Source organism: Cavia porcellus, unplaced genomic scaffold (genome assembly GCF_034190915.1).
Source record: "Cavia porcellus strain 051 isolate PalLab524CR breed Dunkin Hartley unplaced genomic scaffold, mCavPor4.1 scaffold_21, whole genome shotgun sequence".
Lineage (NCBI taxonomy): Eukaryota > Metazoa > Chordata > Mammalia > Rodentia > Caviidae > Cavia > Cavia porcellus.
The window spans coordinates 45170461-45188463 of NW_026947504.1; the positions used below are offsets into that span (position 1 = coordinate 45170461).

General features: G+C 42.4%; 1 protein-coding gene across 1 annotated transcript in view; it reads left to right on the plus strand.

Annotated features, from left to right (window-relative positions):
- Window positions 1-1216: 1216 nt before the first annotated feature.
- Window positions 1217-18003, plus strand: part of Frem2 (FRAS1 related extracellular matrix 2) — a 159866-nt gene continuing 143079 nt past the window's right edge. The window contains exons 1-2 of the mRNA XM_063232659.1: window positions 1217-6765; window positions 12020-12109. Coding sequence (XP_063088729.1) covers window positions 1596-6765; window positions 12020-12109 — 5260 coding nt within the window. The 5' untranslated portion in view covers window positions 1217-1595. The remainder of the gene's footprint in view (window positions 6766-12019; window positions 12110-18003) is intronic.

The following is an 18003-nucleotide window of genomic DNA, read 5'->3' on the forward strand; positions in this document are numbered from 1 at the left end:
GTTTGTGCTGTGGCCTGGAAAATACCGCGGATGTGTCAGAAAGGGATCAAAATCCTCCACTACAGGAGCTCAAGCTAAACATCCAGGAGTTAAAAGGATATGAACTTCTTCCAGAAATTGCACATACATGCACTTCACAAAGGGCAAAAACAATTTCTTACACATGTTTCTTTTCCAAGTTTAAACTAACTTTATGGAGAAAAAAGGGCAAAATATTATTCAAATTCTGTGCTGCTGTTTAATAGTCAAACTATGGTTGGATAAAGACAAGATTATCCCTAAAAACACATTTGAGGATAATAAGGAAGATTGCTCAAAGAATCCTTTGAGAATGCATTTTAATGAGGTGTATGGGGGTGGCTGGCCCTTTTAGGGCCACAGTACACAGTACTGGAAGCAGAGAAACACAAGGGGGCAGGAAGAGCTCAGGCTCTGGCTTCAGACTCCTCGGCCCGCTGAAATGGGACCTAAACTACTTTAGCTAGCCTCCAGATAGTTATCAGTTCTCTTGGCATGCAGAGAAATGTGATGCTGACAAGTCGGTTTGGTTTGTGCTGGGTCTAATTATTGCGAAGAGAAGAGGGGAGTCTTTAATGACAGCTACCCAACAGCAGCCGCTCTGCGACAGCCTGGGGCTACATTCCCTAGAATTTCTTCTTTGGTGCTCGTCTAGCGATTCTCATCAGACTGCATTTCTTACGCATTCCACAGGCCATTTTTTCCTTTTCCTCTGTGAACTTTGGATGCAAAGGAGGGACTTGTTAAAACTCACCAATCCAAGGACTGTGCTCAACGTAATTTGCAAGAGGGCAGGGAAGGCGTGGGGGCCGGTGGGTGCAACCTGCTCCGGGCTTGACTTTTAATTCCACCCGTCTTTCATTTGCGAGTATGTCTGTTCCAGAGTTTCTGTGCCAAATGCTCTGGCTTTCAATCCAAACTTAGGCAACAATGTGTTTCACTTTTCCCTGGTTTGAGGTATTTCCGTGAGAAATGACCATCGTCTGGGAGGGATTTCACAGAAGGGAGGTGGAGGGCTAAACTGTGTGATTCTGTCTCCAGCCGTCCAAGCAGCGAATAAGGCACAGGGAAGTGTTCCAACAGTGCCTCTGCGGGAATCCCAGACCGAGGAGTCCCAGCAGAGCGCGACCCCGGGACTGCAGCTCCAGGCCGCTGCTCCCCACACTTCCGAAACAACCTGTTGCGCCTCTTCCCCCTCTCTGCAGTTTCCCCGCCTTGCACCCAGGGAATTGATTGACAGAAATCATTATCCAACCCTCGACGCGGGGCCTCCTCCCGGGACTGATGATTGGCCTCCTGGGAGGACTGGAGTAAGGGGGTGCAAGAGGAGAGGTCCGCGGACTTGGAAAGTGGGAGGGAAGGACGCGCTTCTCCGGGCGGTCCCGGCGGGCTGCGAGGGCTGCGCCTGGGACTTGGGCTGCAGCCTGGGCTGCGCTGCGCCACTCTCCCATCCTTCTGGCCCAGTCCAGGCTTCGGGAGGACCCGGCAGCAGGCGTGCGGAGCTCCCGGAGCTTTCAGAAGCCTGCCTGGAACTGTGTGCTCTCGGTCTGACCTGCGGGAGCCTTAACACCCTGACCATGCTAGCAGCCCGGACCCCGGGCGCTGCTACCCGAGCGCGCGGAACAGCTAACTCCACCAACTCTCAGCAGATACCTGCGCCGCCACCCGGGCTGCTGCTGCTGCTCCTGTCTCTGGTAAGCCCCATGTCTGCACAGCCCGCTGCCCCTGGCCGAGCACTGCTGTCTTCGGGTCTCGCGGGGGCTTCTGGGGTGCCTGCGGAAGAGACTATTGAGCTAGCGAACCGCGGACTCCGGGTGCCCTTCGGGCGTGAGGTCTGGCTGGACCCGCTGCACGACCTAGTGTTGCAGGTGCAGCCCGGAGACCGCTGCTCAGTGACTGTGCTAGACAACGACGCGCTGGCCCAGCGGCCTGGCCGCCTGAGCCCCAAGCGCTTCCCGTGTGACTTCGGCCCCCGCGAGGTGCGCTACTCGCACCTGGGCGCGCGCAGCCCGTCGCGGGACCGCGTCCGGCTGCAGTTGCGCTATGATTCCCCCGGAGGGGCTGTAGTGCTACCTCTGGTCGTGGAGGTGGAAGTGCTTTTTACTCAGCTGGAGGTCGTGACTCGAAATTTACCCCTGGTGGTGCAAGAACTGCTGGGGACCAGCAATGCCCTGGACGCCAGGAGCTTGGAGTTCGCCTATCAGCCCGACACGGAGGAGTGCCGCGTGGGCATCCTGTCTGGCCTGAACGCGCTGCCTCGCTACGGAGAACTACTCCACTACCCGCAGGTTCCTGCGGGAGCCAGAAAGGAAAGCGCGCCCGAGCCCCTCCTGATGGACTGCGGAGCTTTCCAGGAGTTGGGCGTGCGTTACCGCCACACAGCCCGCAGTCGCTCACCGAACAGGGACTGGATACCTATGGTGGTGGAGCTGCGTTCTCGAGGGGCTCCTGTGGGCAGCCCTGCTTTAAAACGCGAGCACTTCCAGGTGCTAGTGAGGATCCGCGGAGGGGCAGAAAACACTGCGCCCAAGCCGAGTTTTGTGGCCATGATGATGATGGAAGTTGACCAGTTTGTACTGACTGCCCTGACTCCAGACATGCTGGCTGCGGAGGATGCGGAGTCTCCCCCAGACCTCTTGATCTTCAACCTCACCTCTTCCTTCCAGCCGGGCCAGGGCTACTTGGTGAGCACCGATGACCGCAGCCTGCCCCTCTCCTCCTTCACTCAGAGGGATCTGCGCCTCCTGAAGATTGCCTACCAGCCGCCCTTTGAAGACTCTGATCAGGAGCGTCTCTTCCAGCTGGAACTAGAGGTCGTAGACCCAGAAGGAGCAGCCTCAGACCCTTTCACCTTCATGATAGTGGTGAAGCCCATGAACACCTTGGCACCGGTGGTCACCCGGAACACTGGTCTGATTCTCTATGAGGGGCAGTCCCAGCCACTCACAAGTCCTGCAGGTAGTGGGCCACAAAACTTGGTCATCAGTGATGAAGATGACCTGGAAGCAGTAAGACTGGAAGTGGTGGCTGGGCTCCGACATGGACATCTTGTCATTCTGGGTGCTTCCAGGGGCAGCTCTGCTCCTAAGACCTTTACAGTGGCTGAGCTGGCAGCCGGCCAGGTTATCTACCAGCACGATGACAGAGATGGTTCCCTGAGTGACAACCTTGTACTCCGCATGGTGGATGGAGGAAGCAGGCATCAAGTGCAGTTTCTGTTCCCCATAACCTTGGTCCCTGTGGATGACCAGCCACCTGTTCTCAATGCCAACACAGGGCTGACACTGGCAGAGGGCGAAACAGTGCCCATCCCGCCCTCTGTTCTGAGTGCAACTGACATAGATTCAGAGGATTCTCTGCTGCTTTTTGTGCTGGAGTCACCCTCTTCCACCTCAGGGCACTTGCTTCTCCGACAAACTCATCCTCCCCGTGAGGATCAGGAGCTGCTCAGGGGCCTTTGGAGGAAGCAGGGAGAATATTATGAGCGAGAAGTGACAGAGTGGCAGCAGAAGGACATAACAGAGGGAAGGCTGTTCTACAGGCACGCAGGGGCCCATAGGCCTGGGCCAGTGACGGACCAGTTTACGTTTAGAGTCCAGGATAACCATGATCCGCCTAACCAATCTAGACTACAAAGGTTTGTGATACGAATTCACCCTGTAGATCATCTCCCTCCAGAGCTGGGCAGTGGCTGTCCCCTTCGGATGGTGGTGCAGGAATCTCAGCTCACACCACTGAAGAAAAAGTGGCTGCACTATACTGACCTGGACACAGATGATCGAGAACTTCGGTATACAGTGACCCAGCCCCCCATGGACACAGATGAAAACCACTCACCGGCCCTGCTGGGCACATTGGTCCTCACTGACAACCCCTCAGTGGTGGTGACCCACTTTACCCAAGCCCAGATCAATCACCACAAAATTGCTTACAGACCCCCAAGTCAAGAGCTGGGAGTGGCTGCGCGAGTGGCCCAGTTCCAGTTCCAGGTAGAGGACAGAGCTGGCAATGTGGCTCCTGGTACTTTCACCCTTTACTTGCAGCCTGTGGACAACCAGCCACCTGATATTCTCAACACTGGTTTCACTATTCAGGAGAAGGGCCACCACATTCTGAGTGAAACTGAGTTGCATGTGACCGATGTGGACACTGATGTGGCCCACATCTCTTTCCGGCTTACAGAGGCACCCAAACATGGCCACATGCAAGTGTCTGGACAGGTGTTACCTGTAGGAGGGCTCTTCCACTTGGAGGACATAAAACAGGGCCGAATTTCTTATGTTCATAATGGGGATGGATCCTTGGCTGATAGCTGCTCCTTGGAGGTCAGTGATAGACACCATGTGGTACCCATCACCCTCCGGGTGAATGTTCGGCCAGTGGACCATGTAGTGCCCATGCTAAGCTTTCCTCCTGGTACTCTGGAGTCCTATCTAGATGTTTTAGAAAATGGAGCTACTGAAATCACTGCCAGTATTATTAAGGGGACCAGTGAGTACACTGATGATCTCATGTTGACTTTTCTGTTGGAAGACCCGCCCTCATATGGGGAGATCTTGGTCAATGGAGCTCCTGCAGAGCAGTTCACCCAGAGAGACATCTTGGAAGGCTCTGTTGTCTATGCCCACACCAGTGGTGAGATTGGCCTGTTGCCCAAGGCAGACTCTTTTAACCTGAGTCTGTCGGATATGTCTCAAGAATGGAGAATCAGTGGCAGTACTATCCAGGGTGTAACTGTATGGGTGACCATCCTCCCTGTGGACAGTCAGTCTCCCATAATTTCTGTGAATGAACAGTTCATAGTTTTGGAAGGTGACAAGAGTGTTATTACCTCCACACATATAAATGCTGAAGACATTGACTCTCTGAATGATGACATCTTGTGCACAATAATTATTCAGCCAACTTCGGGTTATGTTGAAAACATTTCCCCAGCTCCAGGCTCTGAGAAATCAAGAGCAGGGATTGCCATAAGTGCCTTCTCTCTGAAAGATCTCAGACAGAGTCACATTAACTATGTCCAGAGTGTCCATAAAGGGGTGGAACCTGTAGAAGATCGATTTATATTTCATTGTTCTGATGGCATTAACTTTTCAGAGAGACAGTTTTTCCCCATTGTAATCATTCCTGTCAATGATGAACAGCCAGAAATGTTTATGAGAGAATTTATGGTGATGGAGGGCATGAGTCTGGTGATCGATACGCCCATTCTCAATGCTGCAGACGCTGACATTCCCCCAGATGATTTAACTTTCACTATTACCCAATTTCCCACTCATGGTCATATCATGAGCCAGATGATAAATGGCACTGTTTTGGTCGAAAGCTTCACCTTGGACCAGATCATAGAGAGTTTCAGCATTATTTATGAGCATGATGACTCTGAGACTCAGGGAGACAGTTTTATGATTAAACTAACAGATGGCAGGCATTCTGTGGAAAAAATGGTTGTCATTATGGTTATTCCTGTTGATGATGAAACTCCCAGAATGGCCATCAATAATGGACTGGAAATAGAAATTGGGGAAACCAAAATTATCAGCAACAAAATATTAATGGCAACTGATTTAGACTCTGATGACAAATCATTGGTTTATGTTATTCGTTTTGGGCCAGAACATGGCTTATTACAGAGACGAAAACTTACAGGTACCTTAGAAAATATCACACTGGGCATGAATTTTACCCAGGATGAAGTGGACAGAAACTTAATTCAGTATGTTCATCATGGACAAGAGGGCATCCGGGACTTAATTAAATTTGATGTAACTGATGGAATAAATCCCCTCATAGATCGTTACTTTTACGTATCCATTGGGAATATTGACGTTGTCTTCCCTGATGTTATAAGCAAGGGAGTGTCCTTGAAAGAAGGTGGGAAAGTCACTCTCACAACAGACCTACTAAGCACTAGTGACTTGAATAGTCCTGATGAAAATTTAGTTTTTACAGTAACCAGGGCTCCCACCAGAGGTCATTTAGAGTGCACAGATCAAACTGGAGTGTCCATCATGTCTTTCACTCAGCTCCAACTTGCTGGCAACAAAATCTACTACATCCACACAGCAGAAGACGAGGTGAAAATGGACAGTTTTGAGTTCCAAGTCACTGATGGTCATAACCCTGTTTTCCGGACATTCCGCATTTCTATTAGTGATGTGGACAACAAAAAGCCAGTGGTCACCATCCATAACTTGGTTGTCAGTGAAAGTGAAAGCAAGCTGATCACTCCCTTTGAACTCACTGTGGAAGACAGAGATACCCCTGACAGACTCCTAAAATTCACTGTCACCCAGATGCCAGTTCATGGTCATCTACTCTTCAACAATACAAGACCTATCTTGGCTTTTACCAAGCAAGACTTGAATGAAAACTTAATCAGCTACAAACACGATGGCACAGAATCCACTGAAGACAGCTTCTCCTTCACAGTGACAGATGGCACTCACACAGATTTCTATGTTTTCCCTGATACAGTATTTGAAACAAGGAGACCTCAAATGATGAAGATCCAAATCTTAGCTGTTGATAACAATGCCCCTCAAATTGCAGTGAATAAAGGCGCCTCTACACTTCGCATTCTGACCACTGGCCACCTGGGTTTCATGATCACAAACAAAATACTGAAAGTGGAGGACAGAGACAGCCTACACTTTTCTCTTCGGTTTATTGTGACAGAGGCCCCTCGCCATGGGTATCTTCTAAACCTGGGCAAAGGCAACCACAGCATCACTCAGTTTACCCAAGGTACGTTTCACTTTTATTTTCCTATGACCAAAGGAATTCTAGATCTTACTTCTGAGTATATGGCTGTCACTGAAAGCTTTATATAAAAAGTGTTAGAACACAAGAGGAGGGAAAGGGATGAAAAAAAGGGGAAAGCAGAAATAGACTTACTTCCCTGGGAAAGCAGCCTCTGTTTTGCTGTATGTTTCGCTGCAGTGATGATCACTGGAGGGAGGAGCATCCGTAGTGGATAGTGTTTTCACAGATACGCTGCCAAAGGAGGAACAAGACTTTGGCAAATCAATATAGAAATAAACTTTCTAATTCCGCTGCATTTGCCACATCTTTCCCCTTTGCATCCTCTATTTTGTGTGCCACACATACTTGATGGTGCTTTTAATACCTTACAGAGATATAAACTGTCTAAGTTGCATTTTTTGACATTGTTATGAGTTGTCATTCAAAATTCCTTTTATGTTACTTTAATTTGTAAGCTCATCATGCTGATTTTGCTCTGGTTGTTAGGAACTGTTTATGTAAAAGAAAAAATATTTGCTGATTACTTTGAAATTTAAAAATTATGTGATAATATTTCATATTACAGGCAAACACCTGTCCAAAGACATGAGAGAGAAACATCTATTTAAAATTATAGCAAACATGTTATATAACAGAATGTACTTCTGTAATATTCATATATACATATATATATGTATATACACATATATATATTCTTGATGATAAACAAGAAGAAAATATGTTCATCACCAAACTACATACACATTTCACTACTAGGCGGCTAAAGACATGTAAACTAGATTCACAGTAGTAACAGGAAAGAATTTCATCATTGTAAGCCTTGTCTCTGTCTGTTACAAACTCAGTAACAGCTACCGGTTACCTCAGCACCTGCATTCTGAGGCTACAAGGGTTTTCTAACCTGAGTTTCCCATGGGGTGGGCACAGTCTGAGACAGGAAAGGCAGGTGACCTATGCAGAATTACTCAGTGACAGAAGGGAGAAGCTCATTCAGTTTATTGGCTGGGGAGTTAGGGCTCTGTTCTCTAGAATGTGCAACTTTTATTACAAAAGGATCGGTTGCTTTCCTGAAAAACTGCCCACGTCAGAATGGAAACTGGATCTACCCCATGTGGGCTGTGTGGGTAGACACGGCGTGAACCCCAGGCCATCCCAGTGGAGGTGTTCTTTTCCTGCAACAGTATTCTGTTCCCAGATAACAAATGCTTCAATAAACATGGGTGTAGTGAAGTGTAGTGTTAAAGTGAACTGCTTCTCTGTTTAATGCTGGCAAATAGCCTCACGCTCCAGCCGCCCGATCCTTGGCTGTCAGCCTGAATGCGTATATCCTAGGGCCTGCAGAGACAGGAAAACATCAGCAAGCCCACTGTCAGCCAGACCAGCAGGAAACTTCTGTGTGCAGGGTTTCTGGGGCTGGAGGTGCATGCAATTTTATACTGGTGTGTTTTTGTAGAAAGAAAAGAATATGAAAAGAATATATGGAGGACAGAAATACCACTTCAAATCCTTCTGAAAAGGAACTTAATTTTAGAGGGTTGGGTTTTTTGTTTGTTTTTAAGAATTTTTAGAGAAAGTCAGGCAAATGAATTAAAGTCTCTGAATGAAGTCCAACAATTCAAAATATTGGAGTATTATTTTTTAAACACAGAAACCCTAAAATTATTCTATTTTATTATAGATAGTTGTATTGTGAGTTAGCACAATGATTTTTATGGTTTTTGTAAGTGCAGTTGATTATTATAAAAGTAATACTTTTTAAAAATTATTTTTAAATTACCACGTTCCAACACAAACTGGAATATCAGCTGGGAAAACACGGTGCTTATTCACACAGCACTCATTTGAACAAGCTGAGGTTTGTTGCACAGCAGTTATTTATGCAAATTAAATAACTTATTAAAAATGGAAATGCACAGCCATCAAGCACAGCCATGAAGAAAGTGGTGCTTAGAGTGAGGACGTGCAGTTTTTATTTACTTTTATTTTATTCTAAAGGGATTAACTAACCCATATTTTGATAAAGTTTTCAGTGCACTGAGTTAAGTCAGTTTAGCAAAGGTGAGGTCATTCTTCAGGTTACTGACAGCTGTTGGTCCCCGGAAGGAAATTTTTTTTTACTTACTTACAACTTATTAAAGTCTATTGTTAGGAAAAGTAGTAATACAGAGTTAGATGAATTCAAGAAACTATATATTTTAAAATGCATCTGTTTGTTAAGATGTCTCTGCCCCTGCCCTACCTTGGGTCTAAATCACTGTTTCAAGTACCGGAATTGTTTTTCTGTACCATAAGTACATAACGTTATTTTATGGAATAATTTATAAGTCACTTTTAGAAAAGCAAAACATGTCCCCCAAGGTGTTTAAATCAGGTATGGTTATCAAGCATATTAATGAACTTTTTTTTAATTATATAGAATGATTGTATAGCTAAAGGGAATAACTGAAATCTCATGTTTAACCATCAAAAGGAAATCTAGCTAATTCTAAGATAGTTACTTAAATTAGATATGCAGATAGGTCTAAAATGATGCATTTTAAGAAAACTAGTGTATATGCATATTTATAGCATATTTATGTTATGAAGGGATACTCATGATCATGTTATAATTTATGTCTTCACTTTTGTGAGATTTTAAAAATCTCTGTTTTGTTTTTCTTTTTTATTTAATCTTACTTTTGTCAGTATGTGTTTGTAGGACATTATAATTACATTCATCCTGGGGAATTAGTACACATACATAACACATCTCAATTCTTTCCTTATCCCCTTGCATTCCCCTGCCTCCCCCGCATCCATCTCTTGGTTCCCTTTCCTTTTGCAAGTGTTCTAGATCTCTCTACTGTTACCTATCATTTATTTTGCACCTCAATTTCTTTATACTTTGAGTTTCTTATGCAAGAGAAACCATGTCCTTTTCAAACCATGAATTATCATTAACAAAGTTAGAAGGACAATGAAAAGGGTTTTAGTGTGTTTCAACTAATCAATATCATGTTCTCTAATCTGGAGAGGAAATGTGACCAGAGTGTTGTGTAATTTCATTCAAGATTTCTCTCATTTATGAAAGAGAGTTCTTAAAAGTCAATTTTGAGGCTATAAATTATTTCAGTGAACATGTTTCCTAAGTATTATGTTCTTGTTTAAGAAAACACTGATATGGATGTTGCGAATAATAACAGGTTTTTCTTATCTCCTAGTACTGCAGCTTTTAGATTTTCTTGTAACTCTTAAGGAAAAGTGGGAGCATTGGAAGGGATTTTTACAGTTGGCCCGGGGTCATCATCCCTAAAGTAGGGATGTGGAGTTAGCAGGGTTTTATCACTTATTGATAAAGAATTGAGTTAGGCTAAGAAGTGTGTGTGCACTCCTCACCGAGTGAATGCATGTGTGTCAAGGTGGAGATGCCAGAGTGGTCCACGGGACCACGCGGGGCCTCATTTCCTCATATGAAACATTTGAGCTTAATTGATTATGAGACTTTGGAAAAATAATTGTGACAAGAGAAGATTCAAACAAAAAGGGAAGTTTTCAGTCTCCTTGTGAGAAACATATACAGAAAGATAAAAAAAATGACACTAGACAGAAAGTTAATTATAATAGGGAAAAATGAATTTCTATAGAAGAACAAACATCTTGGATTTATTTTACTTTCAAGTACCTCTATTAAAAAGAAGACACTAGGGCCAAGGGTTTAGCCCAATGGCACAAGTACCTGCCTGGCAAGCGCAAGGTCATGAGTTTGATCCCTGGTATCCCCCTGCTAAAAAAAGCTGGGTGTGGTGGCACATACCTATAATCCCAGCACTCAGGAGGCTGAAGCAGAAGGATCATTATGAGTTCAAGATCAGCTTGGGCTACAAAGTAAGCTCAATGCCAGCCTGAACAGCATAGTGAGACTGTATCTCAAAAAGCAAAAAAATAAATAAATCAATAATAAATAAAAAGAAGATACTACTAAACAGAAGGTCAGATTTTTGCCTCCCTGGACATCCCTGGTAGTAAGTCACCTTTCAAAGCAAGGATAGAGCATATGCTTCATGTCCATAAAGTGGAGCTATAGAAATTCAAGGGATAATTCGTTGATCCTGATACTTGACTCACTTTAGAGGATTCTTCTTTCAGAGTCATTGTCATAGGTAGCTCCCTTTGGCCAGCATAGCAGTGGTTTCAAAAGATTAAAGCACTCAGTAGTGCTTTCAAAAGATTAAAAAATAAATAAATAAATACACAGAGATACTTAAATCTTACATACCACTTTGAAGCTATTTTTAGCTGTTATCTGATTTTCTGTAACTTTGGAAGCTCACTGATAGACCCAGATCAAATACAGCAATGATCTGCTCGTGTCTTACAGACCAAAAAGATTGTTTCATTATGTTCTCTGTAGGAGGCGAGGTGGTGAAATGAATGAATAAATTTTAGAATTAGTGCCTTAGTAATGAAGACAAATCCATGCAAACAAATTTGACAGAGTAGGAAGCAACACAAAGATTGTTTCTGAGGCAGCATGATGTTCTGCTAGGACTACTGGTTTCCATTTTCATTAGGTTCAATGTTATGGTTTTTAAGTCATGATGGTTATTTTAATCTGTGGGATTAAAAATAAGGGGTTGGGGATTTAGCTCAGCAGCATAAGCACCTGCCTTGCAAGCAGGCGGTCGTGAGTTCGATCCCTGGTACCTGTAAAAAGATTAAAAAAAAAAAAAAAAAGGAAAAAAAATAAATTACTCCTTGCTTTTTCCTTCCAAATTCTGGGGAGTTTAACAAGCCTGCCATAGTAAATGTAAGAAAAGCAAGCCAGTGTGGGGAAGAAAAGCCTCTTTCTTCTGAGGCCCAGCCCTCCAGAGAGGGAAAGGATGTGATTTCAAGGGAACCAAGGAATCTGCCATGCTCCAAAATATCTTGGTTCCCACCCATCATGGTGTCTGTCATTCCATTTTTAGGGAGTTACTCCTTTGGTACGTGAACATGCAAGTACCACTGGGTGGGGCGACACCTTGGTATTATTATAACCTCAGTCTCCTGCTCTATTTATCTGTGTAAATAGATCTGATTTCTATGGGACAGCTGGAATCGAGGGGCTTAAATAGCTGAGAAATAAGATAGCACTGTTCTCTTTGGAAGCGGATTTAAATAGGTTTACAGAAAAGTAATACCCAGGAGAATGTTCCAGAAGGAACAAGTCATCAGCTTTGCTGTGGTAATGAATTTTGCTGTTTCGGTTCTTTTCTAGCTGACATTGATGACATGAAAATATGCTATGTCTTAAGAGAGGGGGCCAATGCCACAAGCGATGTGTTCCATTTTACAGTTGAAGATGGTGGTAAGTATTCTATTCTCCTGGTACCAGAACCCAGGAGAGAGACATTTCTTGGTTGCTCTTTGACATTTTTATAAGGAGTCTTCATCAAGTATTATTTTATACCCATCCAAATGCATGCAGAGAGGAATTTGATGTTTGCTGTAGAAAACTTTATGGTTCCAGTTTAACGCAATCCTAATCTGTAACAACCATAGACAAATATTGTAGTTATTTTGTGTCTTATGATTTGTAAGCACCAAACAGAGACTTCTGTATAAGTAGGATTGTCAAATTTGGTTGATCAGATTATGACCTGAATCAAGTTGACTGCTTGAGGTGACAGAGAAGTGGGACTCAGCCCATCTGTACACACAGCCGTGTCCCCGGCTGGGTGGTCTGTCCTGTGGGCTACTTTTTCTGATTTGCAGATGGCCGTTAGTGTGAATTAATGCTGATGAATAAGGTGTCGAGCTCACTAAGAGCTCAGCGCTAAGTGAAGGTCTGTGTTTTTACCCCATCTCAAGATGTCTAACGATTTTCTTAGTTGGAAGAGTCTGAGTTTTAGTCTAGCTACAACTTTTCCTTGGTGGAGTCTGAAAAGTACTGTAGTAAATGGCATCTGACTTATACCTAAGTCTTCTGGACAATCCTGTTGTCATGATGCCCCCAAAATGACAGCCAGCTCCCCTGGTTCTTCTTCTGAATCCTGTAGACTAAGAGAAAACCTGGCCGCTTCTGGGTTGATTATAAAGATGTTTTTGTTCTTGTGTGCTCTCAAAGGAACAAAATACTTACGTTGTGTGAACAAGACACAGGAAGCGAGGGACACATGTGAAAGAGAAAAGAGACGAGACAAGGACTCAGCCTAAATTATCTATTTCCTTATAACTTTCTTTTTAAAAATAGCACTCTATTATGTCCTTCATCTCCAAAAGATTGCATCTTTATCCTCTGCATTCATTAAAGTATTAAGTAGCATTTGTCTCAAACATCACTGGACACAACATGATCACAGTTTTGAAGAATGACATTCACTGAGTGGATGCCAGAAAGGCAAAAAGGTGTTTTAATTTGAGCTCAAGCATGTTTCCTACTATCAGTTAGAGGCGCACTGCAGCTAATGTATTTACTTTGAAAGTAATCAAATCACAGTTTAGTATTCTGTATAAGAATAACAAGAAACCTAGCAAGGAACGAAGTTCTAAGAAAGAAATCCATTTATGAAAAATCCATTTTATTCTATCTTGCTACACAAAGAAGACATTCTACTAAAATAAACTATAGAATAAGATCCTGAATTAATCAGTTACTAGTTCAAGATACCCAGTTTAGCTACTGGAATTCCTGAACAAACCTCAATGCAAACTATCATGTAAGTTTGCAAAATAAATTCAAATTTTGATGGCTACTATTCTTCTAGAATATTGTAAACTATATTTTTTACATTTTGTTTTTTCCCACCTATCTGTCTATGCATCCATCCAAACACAACACAATACAGTTACTCTATCATGCTCCACATTCTTAGCTGGGTAGCTTGATAACATTTACTTCAAACTTTTGGTCTGCATTCAAAAGTTGAAAAATGTAACATAGTATCAATATTAAGTGGGAAATGACTAGCTGAACAGATCCAACTTATTTTTGGAAGCACTGAAAAAGTGGTGGGCCCTGTAAAGATTGTCTTTGTCTTTGTGGCAACAGGAATGAATTCATATCAGCACTTGAAGAGCTTCAATTTCACATGGAGAGAAAAATTCCAGAGATACTCTTCTTTATCCTCTTCCTTTCTGCAAGCATAGCATTACTTACAGGGCTCACACTGATTCTGGCAAATTGCTATGAAACAGAATCTGTATACACTGCCTTGATACATGAAAACTTCCTCTTGAAACAATAAACACAGAAACCAGTAAGACTGAGAAAGGAAAGGCCACATGTATATCTGAAGTTTGATGCAATCTAATTCCATTTTTAGAGTTTTTTACATTATATTATAAATAGTACTGAGGTGAGGAATTCAATGCATTTAAATTTTCAGAGTATTAGCAGCCGTGATTTATTGTCAACTATGCAATCAGTAGTAGTCAGTGTACCCTTAAATTATTTATGATGTATGTCCTTTCACCTGCACAACCCAGAGACCGTATTCTTTCCCCAAACAATAACTGATCACTTCTTGTTTATAAGATGATGGAAAACGAATTACTCTGTTTTCTCCAGACCAAGTGTTGAAGAACAGTTATAAGGATGAAGGCAAAGAATACAGAAATTTTTGTGTTTTCAAGGTTATTGGTTTTTATGTTAAAGTATTTTAAAGGGCGTGCTTTCCACAACTTTGTACTATTTGTCCTTGGAATCAGAGTGCAATTTGGAAAATGATTATTTGGCCATGAAGTATGTTTACTAGAATGTTAACAGAGCTTGAGAGAGTTACGTCAGAATAGTCCATCAGTCCAGGTGTGCTGGGACCAGTAGTCCCATGTGAGTACGTGGCTATAAAGTCAAACACTGAAGCTTGGGGTTGTCTTTCAGTTAGCCATCTAAGTACAGGGACGGTCACTTATGGACCGAGATAACAGGTCTTCGGTTTCTTTTTGGATTCACCTTTTATATCTTCATGAGGGTAGCTCACCATATAATAATACCACAGACCCAAGGACATCCATGCTGTGGGTGATTCTCTCTTTGAACCCTAACTCTGGATCTATACTCTGCAGTTTTGTTGGAGGAAAGGAAATACTGATTCTTTTATCCCTCTTCTCATCAAACACATTCTTATATGTGATTTTTTTCTCAGCATTCAGCTCTGAGACTTTTCTATCACGGATTCTAACATGGAAGTCCTCTTCTGGCCCTTTTGTAGTTTTCTCTCCAAGGAGCTCCTGTGATGCCTCACTGTGATATGAGAGCCAGGCGGACAGTGCTTCGCCAGCTGGGGCCCACCCGCAACCCTGGTGATGGTGAATCACTCCTCAGCCCCAGCTCAAAGTTCATTTCCTCTGTACGGTTGTTTCCTGTCCTCATAAGGAAGCCTTGTTTGTGTTCCTCTTCCTAAATTTGTTAGGAATCAAGAATGTCATGTTAGGATCGCTTAAGATGATGATGTCCCTTACTGGGAAAAGAACTCCTTTGCATCAAAAGGTTGTCATTAATCTTTGTGCCTTAGGGCTCACTCAGCACTGAGCACATGGCAAATACTTAAATATTAAAAGAACTGAAGGCATATATAAGGGAAAAACTCCTTTGTGTGTGCATACGTGCGCGTGTTTGTGTGTGGTGCTGAGGCTTGAACCAAGGGCTTTTATATTGAGCCTTATCCTCAGCCCTTTCTGTTATGTTTTAAGACAGGCCCTCACAAGTTGCAAAGTTGCACAAACTGATCTTGTACCTGCAATCTTCCTGCCTCAGCCTCACAGGATTCTAGGATTACAAGCATGCACCACCACACCTGGTGTCCATTTTTACATTAAGATCAATTAAATATTCCCCCAAAAAGCTTCTATGAACAATTTCCAGTACACTCTTTGATTCTTTTAGGATAGTCTCATCCTAGCTTTAGTTTAAATCCCTGTGGCACCAAGAGAGATTTTTAGAAAAGCTTCTATATTTATAAACACATGGAACTAACTGCTGTAAAATTCCTTTGAAATCTTTAGTGAAATATATTTAAGATTAGAAAGATTCACAGTAACCAACAGTGTACAGCTCATATTATTCTTCAAAAATTCTTTTGAGGAAAAAGGCTCTCAATATTTTCCATAAACAATTATACAACTGAAAATTTAAACACAAAAAGCCAGTTTATATAAGTTACTAAAATTTTAAAGCCAGAACCTCTACCATAAATATTCTTAAATTCCATTATGCCCAGTTTTTTTGCTTATATGAGATACAACAACATTAAGACAGGTAAATAAAAAGCTATAGTAGCATAAATCATCCCCACTCCTTTTTAAAGGGTATTGTGTAAACTTCAATTAGATTTTTAATTCTCAAGTGCTCAGTGCTTGATCCGAAAGGTATATATGTACATGCATGTGTGTGTATGTGTGTATTTGGGTGTGTGGGTCCTGGGTGTGTGGAACCCAGGACCACATGCCTACTGGGTTAGCACTCCCTTCCTGAGCTACACCCTCATCCCCAGTGTGTTTCTTGATGAGCAGAAGGAACAGTAGAGATGTGTGATTGTCTGGCTTGATATTCAGAGTAAGAGGATCTTTGCTTTTTTCTCCATTATGAAAACTGGTCTGGTGTTTCCTCACTTGAACTCTCGTATGACAGGGCTATGAATTCTAAGTGGCTTCTCCATGCTGGCCTTGGCACTGGAACTGGGGCAGCAGACATATCTGCCCTGCCTTTACAGTGTATCTGGTCCGCGGCCAGACATTTTTTGTTGCTGTTTTGGCTTGTGCCTTTTGGTGCCAAATTTCCCAACCATCATGATCTTTAATTCATGTGCCACTGAAAGATATAAATAGCATCTTGACATAGTAGAAAAAGCTGCAAAGTCATTGCTATCTATGAAATGTCAATTAAGGTCAGAGCTTTCAAATTTTTATTCCTTATTTGACGATCAAATACTCAGACACACAGAGACCCTGGAAGCCCTTCATTCTAGATTCAAGAAATACAAGTTTTAGCTTGAATAAGACCAGTGACTTCAGGGCTCAAAGCAAAGCAATTACAGATAATTAGCTTGAATTTAATGCTAGGGCTGGAAAAATGTACATAAGAATAGTAAGTAGAAAAATGAGGTCTGAGTACAAGTGTTAAAAGATTTTTATAGGTGTATAGCTTAGAGGAAAAAAGCAAACATTCTTGACAATAAAAGTGATTACTGGTGACATGAGAGCCAGAGCAAGAATGGCAGTGCCTAAGAGAACTATAATAAGATGATGAAGTAACTTCAGGCGCTGGTACAAATATTTTGAGTTCGCAAGACAGCGAAAGGTCTACCAGAATACAGACCCTGAATAGGAGAGTTGGCTGCTGTGGCTAAATGTGCAAGCCTTCCTTTTGTCATTGAGCAGTTTAGAATAGTTCAAGTCATCTGCCTCTCTCTATGCTGGGTCTTCGCTTTTAAAGCATGATTCTATTAATAAACCTGTTGTGTCCATGAAAAAAGTTTTTCTTTGAAATAAGACTCTAGACCAAACTTCGTTAGTTATTATTTTGTAGCTTCATTGCAAAATTGTGCATCATCTGAATACACTACATTTTTATTGGCTTTAGTTTAGAGGACATTTTTTTCTTAAATCGTTAAGTCTTCAGGTGAATATGAATTCTTTTCAAGACCATGTCTAGGGATTAAATGTGATTCCTTATTTATTCTCAGAACAAATGATAGTCATGTTTTTAAAACTAAACAAATCTTTCATAAGTGGTTAAAATACTATAAATCTTAAATCTAAAATTTATTAGTGGTTTGCATTACTCAAATCAGTAATGTCTTAATCTTTGTCTTTAAATTGAGTCTGGGTAACCAGAAGATGGTTTTCAGTGGGCAGTGTCACAGTTAGAACTGGCATTATTCTATAATTCCTGGAACCATGGAAAATACAAAGAGAACCAGAATATAATGTAAGACAAAGCTCATAGTTTCTATAGTAAAATTTATTTGCTAAAAATGTTACATATTCATTTATTTACTGAATTATTTAGCACATCTCTTGGAGAGCCTGTTTTGATTCAGTTGTTGTTTTAGTTATTTTTCTTGTTTCTGAGACAGAATATGTAAAACCCAAAGTTAAAGGAGGAAAGTTTTATTTAGCTCACAGTTTGTGGAGGTTTCAGCTCAGAGTTGTCTAGCCTTAAGATGAAGTGGCATGACAGAAGGAGAAACATGTCAGGCAGAAAGCAGTGAGGTAGCCAAGAAGCAGCAGCAGCAAACCCCAGCAGCCTTTTTTTGTCCC